This window comes from Amblyomma mixtum, chromosome 1 (assembly GCF_055824585.1).
Source record: "Amblyomma mixtum isolate Tamu chromosome 1, ASM5582458v1, whole genome shotgun sequence".
NCBI classification, from domain to species: domain Eukaryota; kingdom Metazoa; phylum Arthropoda; class Arachnida; order Ixodida; family Ixodidae; genus Amblyomma; species Amblyomma mixtum.
In genome coordinates, this window is record NC_143012.1 from 38,611,287 (window position 1) to 38,629,380 (window position 18,094).

Below are 18,094 nucleotides of genomic sequence, written 5' to 3' on the forward strand. Positions count from 1 at the left end.
ATCTTGCTGTGGGAAAAATTTACGCGAATACTACATTTGGACGACAAAATAGCTATGGACGTCGATATAGTACATGCACGTCAGAATTGCCAGGGACGTCGATATAGTATTTTGTCGTTTTGCTTTCGCATTGCTTCAATGCGGTTCGTCGCAGTGATCTCCAAGTTATTGCTCCTTTGATTTGAATGTGTTAATGACGAATTGTTCGAGGGACTAGCATTCGAGGGTATCTCCGGTTACCTCTTTTTTTGCTGCTTCGCTGAAGTTGTGCTGTACGTAGAGATGACCGACAATCTCAGGCATCACGTTGTTGACGGTATCAACGCACTTTTCCCACCTCGGACTGTCGGCGACGACCCCCACCTTCGCTTTCGAGAGCTCGAAGGAAGCATTTCGAAATTGTTCAGATGCTTGCGCTGCCCATGCCATCATGACTTGCAGGCCGGCGTAGTTGTACAACGTCTTTCTGGGAAAAAAAATGGAAGCAGGCCGCTGCGTTTAGGGCAGAGGATAATTCAAGCATCCCTGTAGCGCACAAACAATTCAAGCTTTATAGGTATTTACGGCAGCGTTCAAGCGTCAGGGCATATTACTGTGTGTAAGATATATCGATTAATTTGTTTTAATGCGAAAGATGGTACAGAAAATCACAGCGATGACAAGTAATATAGGCTGACGTCATAAACTGACTGTATCAAGCCCGCAGCAAACCTAGCACCCCCATTTCGATCATATACATGTTTGTTTGTATATACTCCCCACTGGCCGACCACAATGTGGCGCCAGTTTTCCCGACTGCTTTCGCACCAAAATTGTGAGCAGCCGTTTGTCATACAGCGTTCCAGGTCGTGTCAAACTATTCTTGTTGCATATCGCCAACATATGCTATAGTCAGTTTGGAGGCCAGCTTGCGGCAGGGATTCGAACCGATGACATATGCACCTTAAATTGCATGCATTCCCAGACTACCTCTTCTGACCCTAAAGACGCTGGTTAGATACCTTCAGCGGCGGTCGAATTTCGATGGAGGCGGAATTGTAGAGGCCCGTGTACTGTACGATAACAGTGCACGTTAAAGAACACTAGGTGGCAGAAATTTCCGGAGCCTTTGACTGCGGCGTCCCTCATAGCCTGAGTCGATTTGGGACGTTAAACCCGATAATTAAGGCAACCTTCCGGTCTCCATTGAGATGTGAGACAGTTACTGCGCATTTCCTTTCCTCAAGAAAAAAAAGCGCCGCCACCGTACGGAAGATGTTGAAATAACGAGCGTTAGCAGATGGCGCTGCGATCTCAGGGTGGTAGCAGACCCCATGAAATGTCGAAACGTGATGAGCAGTTGCTGCCACAGATGGCGCTGTGATCTTAGGGTGGTAGCAGACCACTCGAAATCTCGAAACGTGATAAGAGCTAACGCCCTTAAAACCAATTTTCGTATTTTAATTGTGACGCAACCATTAGTCGTACACCATTGCAAATGACGTCATGTGATTTATCCTTGCACATAGCATACGCCTCTTAGTGAGGTTGGAGGTTACCTCGAGACAGGTATTCAAATCGAGTGTCCGAGTGTTTCACGCGGGCCTATGAGGATTCAGCGTCTGTGGAACTAGCTTTCGGAGACGCGTCTTCATTTCATTTCTCGGTGCGCAACCTGCGTTGAGGTCGAACGTTAACGATGACGCACTAATGCTTTTGCCTTCCTAGCACGTCAGGAGTCTGAAATGCCCTCTGAGATTTTTTTTTATGGGTGGAATTGAATGCAACTTCACCAAAACATGTTGCACATACTTGTACTCATATGAACACAGTATGTAATAACTGTCCTCCTTCCTTTCTAACCATTCTTCATTTAACCTTTCTCGGTTATATCTCCACTTCACTTTCCTCTAATCCATAATAGCAAACAGGAGTGTTGTTCTAGTTGAAAGTGGAAGCTGTTGAAATGAGTACCTAGCAGCCCGGAACCAATAGACTGCTTCGAGGCTTCAAACAGTGCAGATAGGTCAGGTCAGCAGGCATTCTGTAAGTCTGTCTGTTCTGTTTTGAACACAGTGAAAGCCACGAGTGTTTGACTGGGCTTCTGTTTCGTTTTCGTTTTCATTCACTCTAAACACGAATACGCCTGTATGGAAGTAAAAAAGAAGTAAGTTGTCCTCTATCGCATTCTCATAAGGGAGTGCGCTAGAGAGTACAGCTTACCCAGATTTTACTCCTCCTTGACAAGATTGTAGTCTTATATTTGTGAAAGCCGGAGGCGTGTGAAGAAATGGGGGGGGGGGGGGGGGGGGAAGAGAGACAGACTATTTTTCTGGGACGGAGTATTTTGGCAGGATGACCAAAGCATGTGCACGTCACCATTTGAGAGAGGATTTGGTGCTTCTTTCACTCTGTTTCCTCAGGAAGACAGTTGCTGAGACGGAGTTAAAAGTCTGGACCACAGTTAAGAAGACCAACCATTTTAGTTGTTTGCTGTTGTCGACCAGTTACATGCCAGGCCACGGCGCTGCTTACCGATGTCTCGAGACGCCACTTTGAGCAAGACATCACTGCAGCATCCATAAGTGACGCGGCAGACCAGTTCTTTAGAATCGACAGGTCGCGACTACATGATGGTCCGAACGATAAACTTCACCTCCAGTGGTCAGCAACTACGTGATTTCTGACTCGTACTCAAAGAGAAAAAAATGCTTTACGCGTACAGCAGTAGGTTTTCCATATTCTGCGTTCGCATAGTAGCTATTCAGCACGACCAAGGTTATGTTTTTAGAAGAGGGGCAAATTTTTCGACATCCACGTTCCAGGTCTTATGTGGAAAACGTAGCCGCACGAAAAAACGGGGACAAAACAGACACAGGTACGCCAGGACATATGCTGCCTATTCTATTTTGCTGCCTATTCTACCTGTGTCTATTTTGTCCCCGTTTTTTCGTGCTGCTACGTCTTCAAGATGAATCAATACCAACTGGACCAAACTTCGGTGCTTTTTCAGCTCTTATGGTCGGCGTCGACGGTAAGCATGCCGGAAATGGTCTAGTTAATGTGTTACGTTTGGTTGCTGGCCTGCGGATGGTACGCATTCATCCTGCGATGGTATGTGTGAATGTAGAGCAAAAGGGCTTCCGTCATTTCAGCCGTAAACTCTGTTCCCCTGTCCGTGATTAGCACGCCGCGCCAATCGGACGTGTTCGACGAAACATTTTGCATCTTCGGCTGCAGTTTAGTCCAGTCCGGCAAGGCTTTCGCTTCTGCGTAATGGGTCAGGCAGTCGGTCACCTCTATTATTATTTTTTTTTCAAGTAAACATTAGGAAGGATTCGGGTAGGCTCACATCGATCTGATGAAAAGGCATTGGTGCCATGCGGCTCAGAGGTCGTGCAGGCTAGGTAAGTGGGGTTTTCTGTTTGCTGACTGTCTTGGTAGGTTCTCACGTAACATGTGACGTGAACGGATAGCCGTGGTCACTCATATATCTCTTTAATTCAATAAAGGCCCCGAGTAAACTCGAGATGGCCAGCTATCTCGAGTTACACATGGATTCGATTTTTTTAATCACTTTTTTTTTTCAGTGGCAAAAATTGTTTTGAATACTCTCTCAATGTTATAATAAAATGCTTCTGCAGCTTCTCGACGTTATAATCTTGTGACATCATATCAGGGGCAGACTCCAAGTAATCAATGTGCGGAGAAAATATTCTTCCCTCTTAATATCATCGAAAAAAATGTTAATTTTTTTCTACTTACGGGTCGGCACATTCAAGAAAGAGATTTAGTTTTTCGTAGTAGTTCAGTGCGTACAATTCAACTGTCTCGTTCTCATTTAGAGTGATATTTGCTTTCGCAAATTCCTTCCTTAGTGAACTGAGAAGTGGCACCTGTCGAAATAATGCAAATGAACAGAGAAATCTTAACATTTCAGCCGCCACAGGCAATGCACTGGTGGCAAGAAAGCGCCTTCGCATGCTGCATAAGTTTCTGTGACAGGCGTGCTAAGGGGGAGATTGCAGACCTTTATGTGCTGAAAGTGCTGTGGAGGCTAGTTTTCTATGAAATCATATGAAGACAAACTGATTGCACAGCTGAGAACAAACATGGGGAGTACGCGAGTTTTGAATTCTCAGTTCTCAAGAGATGTCTCTGTTGGTCACTTTTACGACTTGGTAATTGGAATACTCTTGCGAGGCGCGAGTTGTTTGTTCAGGAAAGGTCGCGATCTGGAACGCGCAGTTCTATTACGTTCGGAACTGACCGCGATGACGCATGCTGTATACCTATCGAACGTCCTCTGTCATAATCAAATGGAGAACAGCTGATACAGACCTACATTTCGATCGTCGATGACTGGCTGCCAAGTACCAGTCTGTGTCACTACCACCGCGCTCTTTTGTGGCGCGGTGGTATTCCTGTTTAGAGTGTAGAAATTGCTATAACCCTCGACTGCCGTGTCACATAATTGCTCACGTGAGTGAAATTCTTCTGCAGCTCCCCGATGGTAGTTCTGTTGTAAATTTTCAGGAGGTCTCGCCTTTGTTCGGGAGGATCCGTCAGCTGGAAAGAATTGATGTAAAATTTGGTTACAAACACCTCTATGCGCGATGCCTGTAAGTGGCAACAACATTACGCTGGAGATTTGTTGCGTATATATTTGCCGTATACCAAATTTATGCGCGATGCCTGTAAGTGGCAACAACATTACGCTGGAGATTTGTTGCGTATATATTTGCCGTATACCAAATTAAATAGCCCCGGTGTGGGGCGCATGCCTCGAGCGCAACGTAACATTGACGGTGACGAAGGAGCATGCGCAAAATGTCACGTGACCGTTTACGCTCTCACATATGTAAATCTCAGTTTATATTACTGTCAACCGACGTGTCTGCTGTGCGTTCCGCTAAATTTATTTCGAATGCATGGAATGCATACATAGACATCCTTTAGTTTTAGACATCCTTCGCAGCGTGCAATTTAAGGGTCCCAAAGTGTTCGCTTCAGAGACGCGTCAGAACAGTAGTCGCTAAAGTGTACAAGTGCAAGAATTTGGACTAACTACATTTGTATTGCTACCTCTAAGCTATTTCAGAAAATACTTGCATCGTTTGAAGTTAAAAATGACTGAGGCTTAGCTAAGGTTAAGCCTAGTCAGATGCGACGCATGTTGATGGCTAGGCTTGGTAAAGTTCCTCGCTTTGTTCTTCAGTTGTTGTAGAACGTTGTCGCCGAGCCGCATATTGAGCACGCCGCTTAGCCAGACGTTCATCCCGCTCTTCATCGGTCTCTGTGGCACGCTGAAGCTTTCGCTTCTCGTTCAAATCAGCCCTGCTTCTAGGCGGCATCCCAACACCTGGCCGCCTCATAAGTGCCCGGAGAGCGAGGCAAGCTCAGCTTTATACCGCTGCTGTAGCGTCACGTGGTCAGCTGCAGCGCCTCTGATGTGGAGCCTCCACCGCCGCGGCCGACCGCGCGTGCCGGCAGCCCATCTCTCCTCTGCTGTGACGTCATGTTGTCACGTGGTCAGCCGCCGCGCCTCTGATGTGGAGCCTCCACCGCCGCGGCCGACCGCGCGAGCCGGCAGCCCATCTCTCCTCTGCTGTGACGTCATGTTGTCACGTGGTCAGCCGCCGCGCCTCTGATGTGGAGCCTCCACCTCCGCGGCCGACCGCGCGAGCCGGCAGCCCATCTCTCCTCTGCTGTGACGTCATGTTGTCACGTGGTCAGCCGCCGCGCCTCTGATGTGGAGCCTCCACCGCCGCGGCCGACCGCGCGAGCCGGCAGCCCATCTCTCCTCTGCTGTGACGTCATGTTGTCACGTGGTGTCACGTGGTCACGCTAAAGGTCAATGGTAGCTCCACCGCCGCGCTCGACGGGCTGTAGTGTAGCTCTAGTAATATACTTCGCATAAAAGACAGCGGAAGGGAAATGCTGTGCGCCTTCAAAAATGAACTGGCATGCTCAGATACGCCGATGAACTTGCAAATGTCACGCGAACTGCCTACGTTTAAAAGGGAAACTAAACAAATAAAACTAACTAACCAGCCTTAAGCCACAGCTAATTAACTAACAGGCTGACTGACTCACTACGTAAATAAATATGTTAAAGTGCACAGTTACGAAAGTGTGCTCGTATTATCGTGAACAAAAACAAGTATGTTCGGTTCTCACATTGGCCAACTGTCCTTCGAAGTCCACAAGCGTGTCAGAAATGTTCCTTAGCTCATCTTCAGTGAGGTTGCGTCTCATAAACTTCAGTGCGCTTTGGATGAGTTTCTTGTAGGCATCTATTATTTTCTTGCTGCGTTTTTTCTCTGGATGTATGAGCTCGTTTCTGCCCACTGTTTTGAATTCTATCTGATCGAGCTGAAAAGAGAGTAATCGTACGTTAGTTAGATTGCAGTGAGAAGTGGAATCAGCAGGCGATTGTTTTTTTGTTGTTTTTTTTAGATACATTTATCATTACAAGCCTGATCGAGGATAAAAATGCGTCATTGGTGACATAATTCTCAGGACTATAAGTGACGTCACAATACCGGAATCGACGGCACCAGACCGGGTATGACAACTATACGTTTCGATATATCTTCATTTCGTTCGCGTGGTTACCTGTAGACACTTTCGAGGAAGCATCTCACAACAAGGTAGATGACCCGAAATGATGTCTAGTTGTGTACAGGTAGACGCATCACGGACCAAAAACACAGCCATAAAGTAGTGCCACAAACCTCGATCTAATGGAATCAACAACTTCTAATGCCCTCACGTTGCCAACACATGACGTAATTACGTTTTCTCAGATCATGAGTGACAGTTTACCAATATCCCTCCTCAAGATAAAAATGAACAACAGCTCTATCTTACCGCTAATCACCTATAGAGCTGAAACATGGAGACTAACGAAAAGGGTCCAGCTTAAATTAAGGACAACGCAGCGAGCTATGAAAGAAAAGAATAATAGGTGTAACGTTAAGAGAGCGGAACAGGGCAGAGCGGGTGAGGGAAGAAACGCGGTTTAATCGCGTCCTAGTCGAAATCAAGAGGAAGATATGAGCTTGGTCAGGGCATGTGACGCGAAGGCAAGATAAGCGCTGGACCTTAAAGGTAACGCAGCGGATTCCAAGAAAAGGCATGCGTAGCAGGGGGCGGCAGAAAGTTAGGTGGGCGGATGAGATTATGAAGTTTGCGGGGGTACGGTGGCCGTAGCTGGCAAAGGATAGGGTTAATTGGAGAGAAATGGGAGAGGCCTTTGCCCTGTAGTGGGCGTAGTCAGGCTGATGATGATTATGAATGTAATTAGCTGTCGCAGCGAATTTTTTGCTTCCTGAACTGTCGAGGTTAGAAGGTTTGAAACTATGAGGAAAAGGCTGGAGACTGAGTGTAGCTGAAGACACAGCTACAATATAAACATGAATACACTATATGAGAGTAAAAAGGAAATAAGCTGTCCTCCACACTCTTTTTTAAAGGGCGTGGAAGACAACTCTACTCCCTTTTTACTCTTATCTGTTTAGGTCCTCCACACCCTTTTTAAGGGTGTGGAGGACAACTTTACTCCCTTTTTATTCTTCTCTGTTTAGAGTGTAAGAAAACGGCTTATCTGTCGGTTGAGTCATGTCAATTTTGTGTCAGAAAAACGCGGATATTCTAGAAATTAAAGTAGAATATAATTCGAAGTGCAATTAACTACGTATTAAGCTGGTAATGAAAGACAAGATGGTTGCCACGCTTCCCCTCAGAGCTATCTTGCATGTCAATGCTGGTTTCCATTTACGCACATCTGGGAAAAATGTGACCTTTGCCTAAGTTGTCTGCTTTTAAATTTGACCCGCAACCACAGACGACCGCGTGAAGTTTTCTTTGCGAGTCCGTTTATTTCAGGAAAGAAAAGAAAAAGAGCTGTTATATGTTGACCTCAATTCTTGAGGCAGCCTGCTTACCCCAATAACGTTAGAATTGAGGTTCTTGATATCTCTGCTAACATGAACAGAAAGCACGGTGGAGATTTTAGTCTTGTTCAGCACTTCGGTGCAATTTTTGAACATCTCCTCGGTGTCGTTGGTTATAGGCCAGTGAGCGAGGCCAGACAAGTTCATTATTGCCCTCATCACATCGGGCTGGTCTCCTAACTCTGGAACAGCTGAAAAAATAAAGTGCATGCACATATGTACACACGGATGCATTAATAGATACGCGCTGCGTATACAGCCCTGGACAAGTTAGCTTGAAACGATCGCGCAGCAATCTGAAAGTGCTGCTGGAGCCGTGTAGCTACACGAACATGAAACTAAAGCGAGATAAGAAATGGCAGGGCAGAAAAACTAATCCCTGCGGCAAGATCCTCGAGCGGTTTCAGCTCTCATACCTTTTATGATGCTTTTTTTTTATTTAGCTTTATTTGCAAATGTGCCTTTACAAACGCTACCAACGTTTGGTCAGTTCAAAACGAAAGAAGGCGACTCTGGTGCCGGTGCTTATCTCGATAGTAAATCAATGAACAAATAATTTTCAACATTACGGATTAATGCAACAAACCGGAACAATGACAGCCGCGAGAACAGCGAGACCGCAAAGAAAAAGACCATTAGGATCGATTGCCCGTCCTATTCTTGCCCCATTTTTTCTGCATCCTCCTCTTAAGTGGCGCCCTTCTTTTTTTTTTCTCCAGCAATAATTGACCAATTAGCTTAACAGTGCACTCGGCGAAAAAAAAATAAATTGGATTATTAAGTTATGTTTGAAATTATAGAAAAGTCACGTACCCATGCAGGCGTTGTATGCAACAGCAGCCTTGTCTGTAATGTTCTGGCACTCGTAAACCATGGTCATGTTTTCCAGTATGCCTGAGCGGGTGGCGGAAAGAGTGACGCCATGTTAACAGAGGAATGGACGAGACATAAAGCCCTTGCCTAGGCTGCGGAGCGGAAGATTCTAATGAAACCACATGCATAACGGACAATTGGGGCAAGCTAGTGGGCACGCATGCGATAAGAAAGAAGCTTCAAGTGGCGACCGCCATTGATAAATTGGTAAATTGGTTTTTGAGGAAAGGAAATGGCGCAGTATCTGTCTCACATCTCTCGGCGGACACCTGAACCGCGCCGTAAGGGAAGGGAGGAAGGTAGGAGTGAAAGAAAGAGAGAAAGGGGTGCCGTAGTGGAGGTCTCCGGAATAATTTCGACCACCTGGGGATCTTTAACGTGCACTGGCATCGCACAGCACACGGGCGCCTCTTGCGTTTCGCCTCCATCGAAACCCGGCCGCCGCGGTCGGGTTCGAACCCGGGTACTCTGGCTCGGTAGACGAGCGCCTTACCACTGAGCCACCGCGGTGGGTCCGCCATTGAACCCATACCCAGAAATTTCGAACGAGAGCATTTTTAAAGCGAAAGCCTTAATGGCTTAGCGGCCCCGATATCGCCGTGTCTGCACGAATGACCGTGAGCAGGAGGCGGCCGCGTTTTGATGGAGGCGGATAGGATAGGATAGGATAGGATAGGATAGGATAGGATAGGATAGGATAGGATAGGATAGGATAGGATAGGATAGGATATGATGTGATAGGATAGGATAGGATAGGATAGGATAGGATAGGATATGACACGACATGACATGACATGACATGACATGATATGATATGATATGATATGATATGATATGATATGATATGATATGATATGATATGATATGATATGATATGATATGATATGATATGATATGATAGGAAAACTTTTCATGTCTGACAGAGAGAAGATAGCTAGAGGTCTACCCGTCTAGACAGTAACCGAAAGGTCTTGGCTCCGGGCGGCGGCTTCGGCCAGTCGGACGAGTGGTAGGTGAGTTTCCGGGTTTGTGGTGAGCAGTAAGGCCTCCCATTAATTTTTTACTTTATGTGTCGTCCCTCCCGAGGGGCATGAGGATGCTCCCATAGTATGTGGCCCAAGGTGGCCCTAAGTTCGCAGTATGCGCATTTTCTGAAAACTGCCCTGGGTACATAAGTCTCCAGAGGGCCGGGTTTGGAAATGTGTAAGTTTGCAACCGGCGCCAGCTGATGGTTTGGGATCTGGTTAAGGATTCAAGGGTTAAGGAAGTCTAACTCTTTGAAAATGATAGTGCTGTGTGATTTCTCTGTATCCCACCATGCGATCCCTGTCTCTCAAGGCCACCTCGCTCGGGTAAGCCCTGAAGGAAAAGCCTCGGGCGAACTCGTGGGCCGTCTCATTACCAGGCAGGGATGCGTGTGCAGGTATGCAGACTAGCGTAAATTTTCGGTCTATTACATGACGGCTTAGAATTGTATTCGTCAGGGGGGAGACCCGACCCCTCCTGAAATTTAGTATGGCAACTTTGGAGTCACTTCGATTTTGAGGCTACATAAGCCAGTGCCATGGCAGCTTCCTCTGCTGCCTCTGGGTTACCCGTCGTACAGTATAGAGACACTTATTTTTGGTAACTGTTCATTATGGACGACCTCGAGGGTCATCGTGTTCTTACCAAACTCAGTGGCATGCACGAAGACCACGTTCTCGTCTTTGTTGGAGTGGAAGTGTTTCTCAAGCGATTTTGCCCGTTTGGCCCGGCGCACGGAGTGAGGAATAGGATGCATATTCCTGGGTAGTTGTGATACAATTACATTGTTCTGAACTTCTTCGAGCATATCGACTTTGGCGGTTATTCTGTTATCTCGAGTCAGATGGAGTTTGTTCAGAATGGCCCTGCCGATTGTGGTCTCGGCTAAGCGTTCGATTTGGGGCGTTCTGCTTCCGAAATTTCGTCCAGGCTATTGTGCATGCCTAGGAGTCGCTGAGTGGATGTACGGATGGGCAACCCGAGAGGTTGCTTCGTGCGCCGCCTGATAATTACATCTATCTTTTGCTTTTCTGCCACGTTAAGATCGAGGAAGAGGGCTACATATGAGATACGGCTAGCTATGAAGGCCTGTACCAGCCGCAGGAAATTATGCTCTTTCATGCCGCGTCTCCTGTTGGCAATCCGCTGTATGACGCGCATCATTTGTTGTGCGCAGCTCTCCATCTTAGTTATTGCATCACTGTCATACCCGTTGCTTTGTATAATCATGCCTAGAATTCTGATTTTTTCAACCACAGGGGTCTCCAACCCTTCCGCTTGTAAATTGATGTTAGGGATGGTTCTAGTTTGACTCTGGTTCAGACGTCGATGAAAAAAAGTTTGGACTTCTGCGGCGAGCATTGCAAGCCCCTGTTGTTGGAATAGTTTCCGACCTCATTTATGGCCCTCTGTAGAGTACTTTCGATGTGCGCGTCGCTTCCATGGGTCATCCACACGGTGATGTCGTCCGGACTCGTGCAAAGATTCAAGCCATCTATCCCATTCTGCCTCGCCGGTAGCCGTATCATGGCCACGATGAAGAGAAGGGGGGGGGGGGGGGAGGGGGGAGTACTGAACCTTGCGGGGTGCCTATGCTGCCCAAGTGTACGTCTTGACACTGACTTTTACCAAACTCGATGCGCGCTATCCTGCCCGAAAAGAAATTTTCAGTGTAGTTGTATGTGCGCTCCCCAAAAGGCGCCCGTGTGCTGTGCGATGTCAGTGCATGTTAAAGATCCCCAAGTGGTCGAAATTACTCCGGAGACCTCCACTACGAAACCTCTTTCTCTCGCTCTTCTTTCACTCCCACCTTCTTCCCTTCCCTTACGACGCGGTTCGGGTGTCCGCCGAGATACGCGAGGCAGTTACTGCGCCATTTCCTTTCCTCAAAAACCAATTTACCTATTTTTAGCGAAGCTGTGTAAGTAACCACGTGACGTACCACGTGACTAGCAGCAGCTGCATCTATGCGCTCCGCCGTCGCCGCGGCACCTGCGCGCTGCCTATCAGTTGTTTCTGGAACGCCGACTGCGCTCGGAGCGAGCGGACGCATTTTATATGCGGTCCGCGATTTTCCGACGATTTCATCAGTTTCCGGCTATTTACAGCCACCAATTTTTCACAGGACGGCCCGCCACCCATCCGGCGTCACCTGTGGGACTTTTAACCACTTTCAGGCGAGTGCCTTCAACTTTACGGCCGATTTGCGGCCACGCCCGACCGCGGGAGCTAGGCCTAACGGCTCAGCACGCCTAGTGCGTGCTCTGCTCCCAGCTGCTGCGGCGACGCCCGCTTCGCCTCGACGGCGCTTCCCTGCATTTCAACATGCAGTACACAGTCACCGGCACGGATGTTACCGCCGCGGAGCTGGCCGATGGCACTTGGACGGCGCTCGAAATGCAACGCCGCTACAGACGCCCGCCACCACCGGCAACGCCGCCGGCCACCACCCAAACGCCCGCAGCCACCACTGTCCTGTCAGACCAACGACCCCGCGGCCGTCCACCTCCGCCGACTAAACGACGACCACTTCCTCGCCTGCCTTCAGAGGACTACAAAATCGTCTTCCGACCTCAAGGTACCGTCGACCTCAACGCAGTCGGCCCGGCCAAATTGGCGATGGCCATCTACAACGCCGCCAAGATCGACGGCCGCCTTGCAATAACCGCCGACCAAGTCCGCGTCCATCCTACAAACAACACTGTCACCATCAGCACACCGGACAAAGAACGGGCGTTCCTGTATGTTAAAATACAAAGTTTAACCATTGACTCCAACGCCATCCTGGTAGCCACGTATGCTCCAGCCCCCGATGACTCCGTGCGAGGAATAATCTACAGAGCCTACAGTCACGAGACCGACGCTGAGATACTCGCTGAGCTCCAAGCTCGAAACACCGAACTCCCCATAGTCGCTGCACGCCGCATGGGCCGCACACGACATTTCGTGGTGACTATCGCTAATGCCAAGCTACCCCGCTACGTGAGGTATCTCGGCTTCACTTTTGAGGTGTTCCCCTACAAAAGCCGGCCGGAGGCATGCTTCAACTGCCGGAAGCTAGGGCACAGGGCGGATGTGTGCCCCCACCCACGAAAACCAACCTGCCGACGCTGTGGCACAGCACATGACGCTCCTCCAGCTGGCCAACCGCCTACGTGCCAAGCCTCATGTATCGTCTGCAAAGGCGGCCACCCGACAGGCAGCAGAAGCTGCAAATACCGGTTCACGTCCTCCACTCGGCCCAAGTCTTCCCCATCGGTCACTGACGCCGATACCGGCTCCAACTCGACAAACCCCGGACGCCAGTCCCGGTCCCGAGACCACAACCGCGGCGACCACAACCTACTGCGGGACGACTCCTTCCCCCCGCTCGGCAGCGACAGCCCTTCCAGCCGCACTCGCAGCCGTTCCACATCCGCCTCACGCAGCTCTCGGGACAGCTCTCAAGGCCGGCCGGAGACCAAAGCAGTCAAACAAGTTGGATGGAAGACTCCTGCACAAGTCACCGCTTCTCCACCAGATTCACAGGTAAGGGAGCTGGCAGACATGGTCAAGGAACTACAGCTACAATTGGCCAAAGCAAATGCTAAAATTCTTAGCCTAGAATCAGCACAGGCAAACCCCAAATTGCAACCGCAGCAGGTGGCTCACGCTCCCACATCTGACCCCGTAGGTGATCCACGCATGGACACTGAACAGTCTAAACGCAACAAGCGCAAAGCACCTCCCCCCTCCTCACAAGCAGACATAGATGCCAAATTCGAGGCAGCTGATACGCGAATGGCCCAATTCGAGGGCGCCCTCCTTCGACTAGCCCCCACCATTGACCGTCTAGTAGAAAGCTGCGCCACAATGGCAGCCAACATCCAAACCCTTCATGCCAGGCTCGATACTCTCACGAATCCCCAGATATCCGCAACCCCTTTGAAGACGACAACCCCTCCTAACTACCCAGCACCCATTATTGTCGCCACATCGGATAGTGCAACCGCGCGCTCACGTGCAGGCGGCATTCTTAAATCACCCGTCGCGCTATCACAGCGCCCCGAACCCTACGGGAAACGCGATGGCTAGCTCCCCCTTCACAGTTTGGCAATGGAACTGCAGGGGCTTCAAGGCGAAGCGGCGAGCCTTGGAGCACACCCTGCAGGCCCAGCCGCACACCCCCCACATCATCGCACTTCAGGAAACCTACGTGGACACGAAACTTACCAGCTACGCCGCATATAACCAACAAACAACACCAGACCAACGGCCCAACACCGCCATCCTGGTCCACCGAAATTTAGCAGCTAATCATATAGACCTTAGTTACCCCGAGGTTCCGCACACTTTCGTACAGGTCCTACCGAACAGCCGCTCACAAGCCCCACTCCACATCCTCAACGTCTACAGTCCCCCTAGCGACAAAAGTACACGAGTGGCAACCCTCGTTCGTAAGGCCTGCGCGGCTGCACAAACAGGGATGCTACTCATCTTAGGTGACTTCAACGCGCCGCATACCGAGTGGGGCTACCCCCGCAAAGCATGCGGTCGTAAGGGAGCCAAAGTGTGGGAGACAGCCCAAACACTGGGCCTGACACTACTCCTAGACCCCGACAGGCCTACTCGCATTGGAAACAGTGTCACACAGGACAGCTGCCCCGATCTCACTTTCGCCCGCAACATCCCAGATGCACGCTGGGAAAACCTCGGCATGAACATAGGTAGCGACCACTATGTTCTCAGCACAACCTTCACGGCTACACACAGCAAAGCCCCCAACCGAACAATCAGGCACACTAACTGGGACGCCTTCCGATACGTGCGCGCCAAACGCACTTCGGCCCCCATAGACGACCTGAACACATGGACAAACTCGCTGCTCGAAGACACCGCCAATGCCACCTCCACGACTACCCAGGACGAGGATGGCCCCTCACCCGACGCCAAACTCATACACATGTGGGAGGCCCAGCGCAGTCTTAGCGCTCGCTGGCTGCGCCAAAAACACAATCGATCCCTCAAGCTCCGTCTCGTTCGCCTCGAGCGAGAGATCGAAGCTTACTCCATCAAACTGAGTCAGGAGCAATGGCATCAAACCTGCGACCGTCTTAACGGCCAGTTAGGATGCAAAAACTCGTGGTTCTTGCTCAGACATCTACTGGACCCAACTCACACCAAATCCACATCTTCCAAGAACCTCACCCGTGTCATACACAGAGAGAGAGAGAGAAAAGGACGGAAAGGCAGGGAGGTTAACCAGGCGATGCCCAGTTGGCTACCCTACACTTGGGGAGGGGAACAAAGGGGAAAAAAGGAAAAAGAGCGGCAAGGAAATGAGTTTTCTAAGTGTCCAGCGACCACCATGTCACAGGGACAGAGGGCGCGCACTGAAAACTTAAAGATTATAGGCGGGAATGCAACCCCGAGTCCCTTAAGAAAGTCAGGAGCGCTTTCACCGCTTTCCGTTGTCTGGAAGGTTGAGCCCAAGGCCCCAGAACGTTAGACTCTGTTAAAGGACGCGAGTCCAAGCGGAGCAGAGAAACACTTAGGACACCGCGCTCTCGCTCAAAACGAGGGCAGTCACAGAGGAGGTGGCTGATCGTTTCGTCACAACCGCACTGGTCACACGCAGGAGAGTCAGCCATTGTGATCAGATGGGAATAGGCGTTTGTGAACGCCACTCCCAGCCACAGGCGGCACAACAGCGTAGTATCACCGCGGGGGAGGCCGAGTGGTATGTGATGTTGGAGCAGGAGGTTGAAGTGATGCGAGCGGGGTGACCAACCTCCAGGGGCAGACCACGACGTTACAGTCAGGTTTCGGGCGAGCAGTTGAAGGTGCCTTGCTGCGTCAGCTCTTGTCAGTGGTATGCGGACAGTGTTGGTTGTATCGTGAGCCGATCGAGCAGCATCGTCAGCTAAGGCGTTACCAACAATGCCGCTATGGCCTGGTACCCACTGGAAGATGATTTCATGATCTTGTTCGATTGCCTGGTGGTGCAGATATCGTATCTCCGCTGTAAGTTGCTCATGGTCGCTATGTCTCAAGGAAGATTGAAGACATTGTAGGGCAGCTTTTGAATCACAGAAAACAGCCCATTTTTGAGGTGATTGTTGTGAGATATACTGTACTGCCGCAAGAAGCGCAGCCAACTCTGCTCCAGTAGAGGTAGTCCGATGCGAAATTAGTTGGTGAATTTGAGTCTGTCGCGCAGGAACGACCACAGCGCAAGCAGAACTAGTAGAGGTTACTGATCCATCCGTATAGACGTGAGTGCGGTCCGAATATTCGAAGTGGAGCATGGACAGTGTCAGTTGCTTAATGGCTGGCGTCGATAAATTTGACTTCTTCGCTATCCCCGGAATAGCAAGGCGCACACATGGGAGCCGCATACACCACAGTGGAGAGGGAGGTAGTGCTGCCGGGGTGAACTGTTGTGGGATCGACGACTGTTGCGTCGTTATCACCTTTGCAAATGCAGAATGTGGTCTCTGCAGTGGCAGAGGCGCAAGGTGATGCTGTGGAATCCTTGAGATATGACGTATGTGCATTCGCAAGCAGTCTAGGACAATATAAGTAGAGATCGGGTGGTCTTTGGCGAGTGCAATGCTACCCAGTGTTGATGCGCTCCGAGGTAGACCTAGGCATGTGCGAAGGGCCTGACCCTGCACTGACTGGAGGGCACGCATGTTAGTTTTGCACGTGTTTGAGAGTACAGGTGTACTGTACCGCAAGCATCCGACAAATAGAGCTCTGTACAACTCCAGCATTGACTGGACCGACGAGCCCCAAGATTTTCCACCTAGAAATCGCAGTAAATGAGCGATAGATGTTAGCTTTTTTTTCAGTAGAGTGCAATGCGGGCTCCATGATAAATTGCGGTCGATCAGGATCCCTAGGAAACGATGAGTTTTGCTGTAAGAAATGGCTTGACCGTCGATGCGTACCGGATATGGAGTCATACATTTACGTGTAAATGCCACTAGCGCGCACTTTTCTGGTGAAACGCTGAGACCTTGCTTCTGGAGATAGGAAGAAGTGATCGATGCTGCCCGCTGAAGTCTTGCACGCACCTGGGGACGCGTCACAGAGGAGGCCCAAATGCAGATGTCATCGGCGTACATACACATCTCGACGGTGTTGGGGAGATTCTCAGGGAGGGCGATGAGAGTCAGATTAAACAATGTAGGGCTAAGGACACCGCCCTGGGGCACGCCACGGTAGGTGTAATGCTCAGGCGTCGGGCCATCTTCACATTGGATAAAAAATGATCTTTTGGACAGATAGCTCTCTATCCACGCAAACATCCGACCACCGATGCCCACAGTTTCCAGCGCATCAAGGATGGCCTCATGGGTCACGTTGTCGTAGGCACCTTTTACATCCAGAAAGAGTGCCGCTGACAAACGTTTCAAGCGCTTCTGTTGTTGAACCGTGGATACGAGATCAACGACGTTGTCAATAGAAGAGCGACCCCGCCTGAAGCCGGCCATAGCGTCGGGGTATATTTTGTAGTGTTCGAGGTACCACTCAAGGCGCGACAAAATCATTTTCTCCATGACCTTTCCTACGCAACTGGCCAAAGCTATTGGCCTATACGACGAGAGCTCGAGTGGAGATTTCCCTGGTTTTAGTAGGGGTATCAATCGACTCGATTTCCATTCTTGAGGAACAGCACCGTCGAGCCAAGAGTCGTTGTAACGTTTGAGGAGCTCTTCTCGCGCGTCGTGGCCAAGGTGGGACAGCGCAGCATATGTGATTCCATCTGGCCCTGGTGAGGACGAACGCCGACATCCTGCAAGAGCAGCGTCGAGTTCCTCGCGAGAAAAAAGGACATCCATGGCTGAGACCCGTGAGGCAGGAGGAACACGCCGGGAACTCGAAGCAGTTGGTACACCAGCAATTTTCCTGCAGTAGTCCGTTGCTACCTCAGGCTGCTGTCGATCTTGATAGACAGCCAACGCATAGAAGGGTTGTCTTTGCTGCGGAAGCGTACGGAGGCCCCGCACAGTACGCCATATAAGGGACATGGGCTTGCGGGGATCCAAGTGCTGACAAAAGGACCTCCAGCGCTGGTTCGCCAGCTGATCCATTCTTCGTTTGATTTTTTTCTGCGTACGTCTAGCCTCCCGTAGATCATTTAAGCACTTGGTTCGTCTGTATCGCTTTTCTGCTCGCCGCCGAAGAGCACGCAGGCGTTCTAGTTCAATATCAAAATCACTGCGTATTCACGCTTTTCAGGGAACAAATGAGGAACTCCTCGCTACCCTGAA

The 18,094-nt window shown here is 49.9% G+C and overlaps 1 protein-coding gene across 2 annotated transcripts in view; it reads right to left on the minus strand.

Annotated features, from left to right (window-relative positions):
* The window catches only part of LOC149366075 (membrane metallo-endopeptidase-like 1), a 51,726-nt gene that overhangs the window by 19,894 nt on the left and 13,738 nt on the right, over nt 1-18,094 (minus strand). Inside the window, exons 5-10 of one of the 2 annotated variants that reach the window (XM_089548276.1) lie at nt 8,751-8,831; nt 7,929-8,128; nt 6,160-6,354; nt 4,462-4,548; nt 3,745-3,875; nt 241-466 (exon numbers count right to left, since the gene is read on the minus strand). In XM_089548276.1, the coding sequence (XP_089404402.1) occupies nt 241-466; nt 3,745-3,875; nt 4,462-4,548; nt 6,160-6,354; nt 7,929-8,128; nt 8,751-8,831 (920 nt within the window). Of the gene's footprint in view, nt 1-240; nt 467-3,744; nt 3,876-4,461; nt 4,549-6,159; nt 6,355-7,928; nt 8,129-8,750; nt 8,832-18,094 lie in introns of those variants that run through there. The other variant, XM_089548262.1, reaches the window with a different exon arrangement.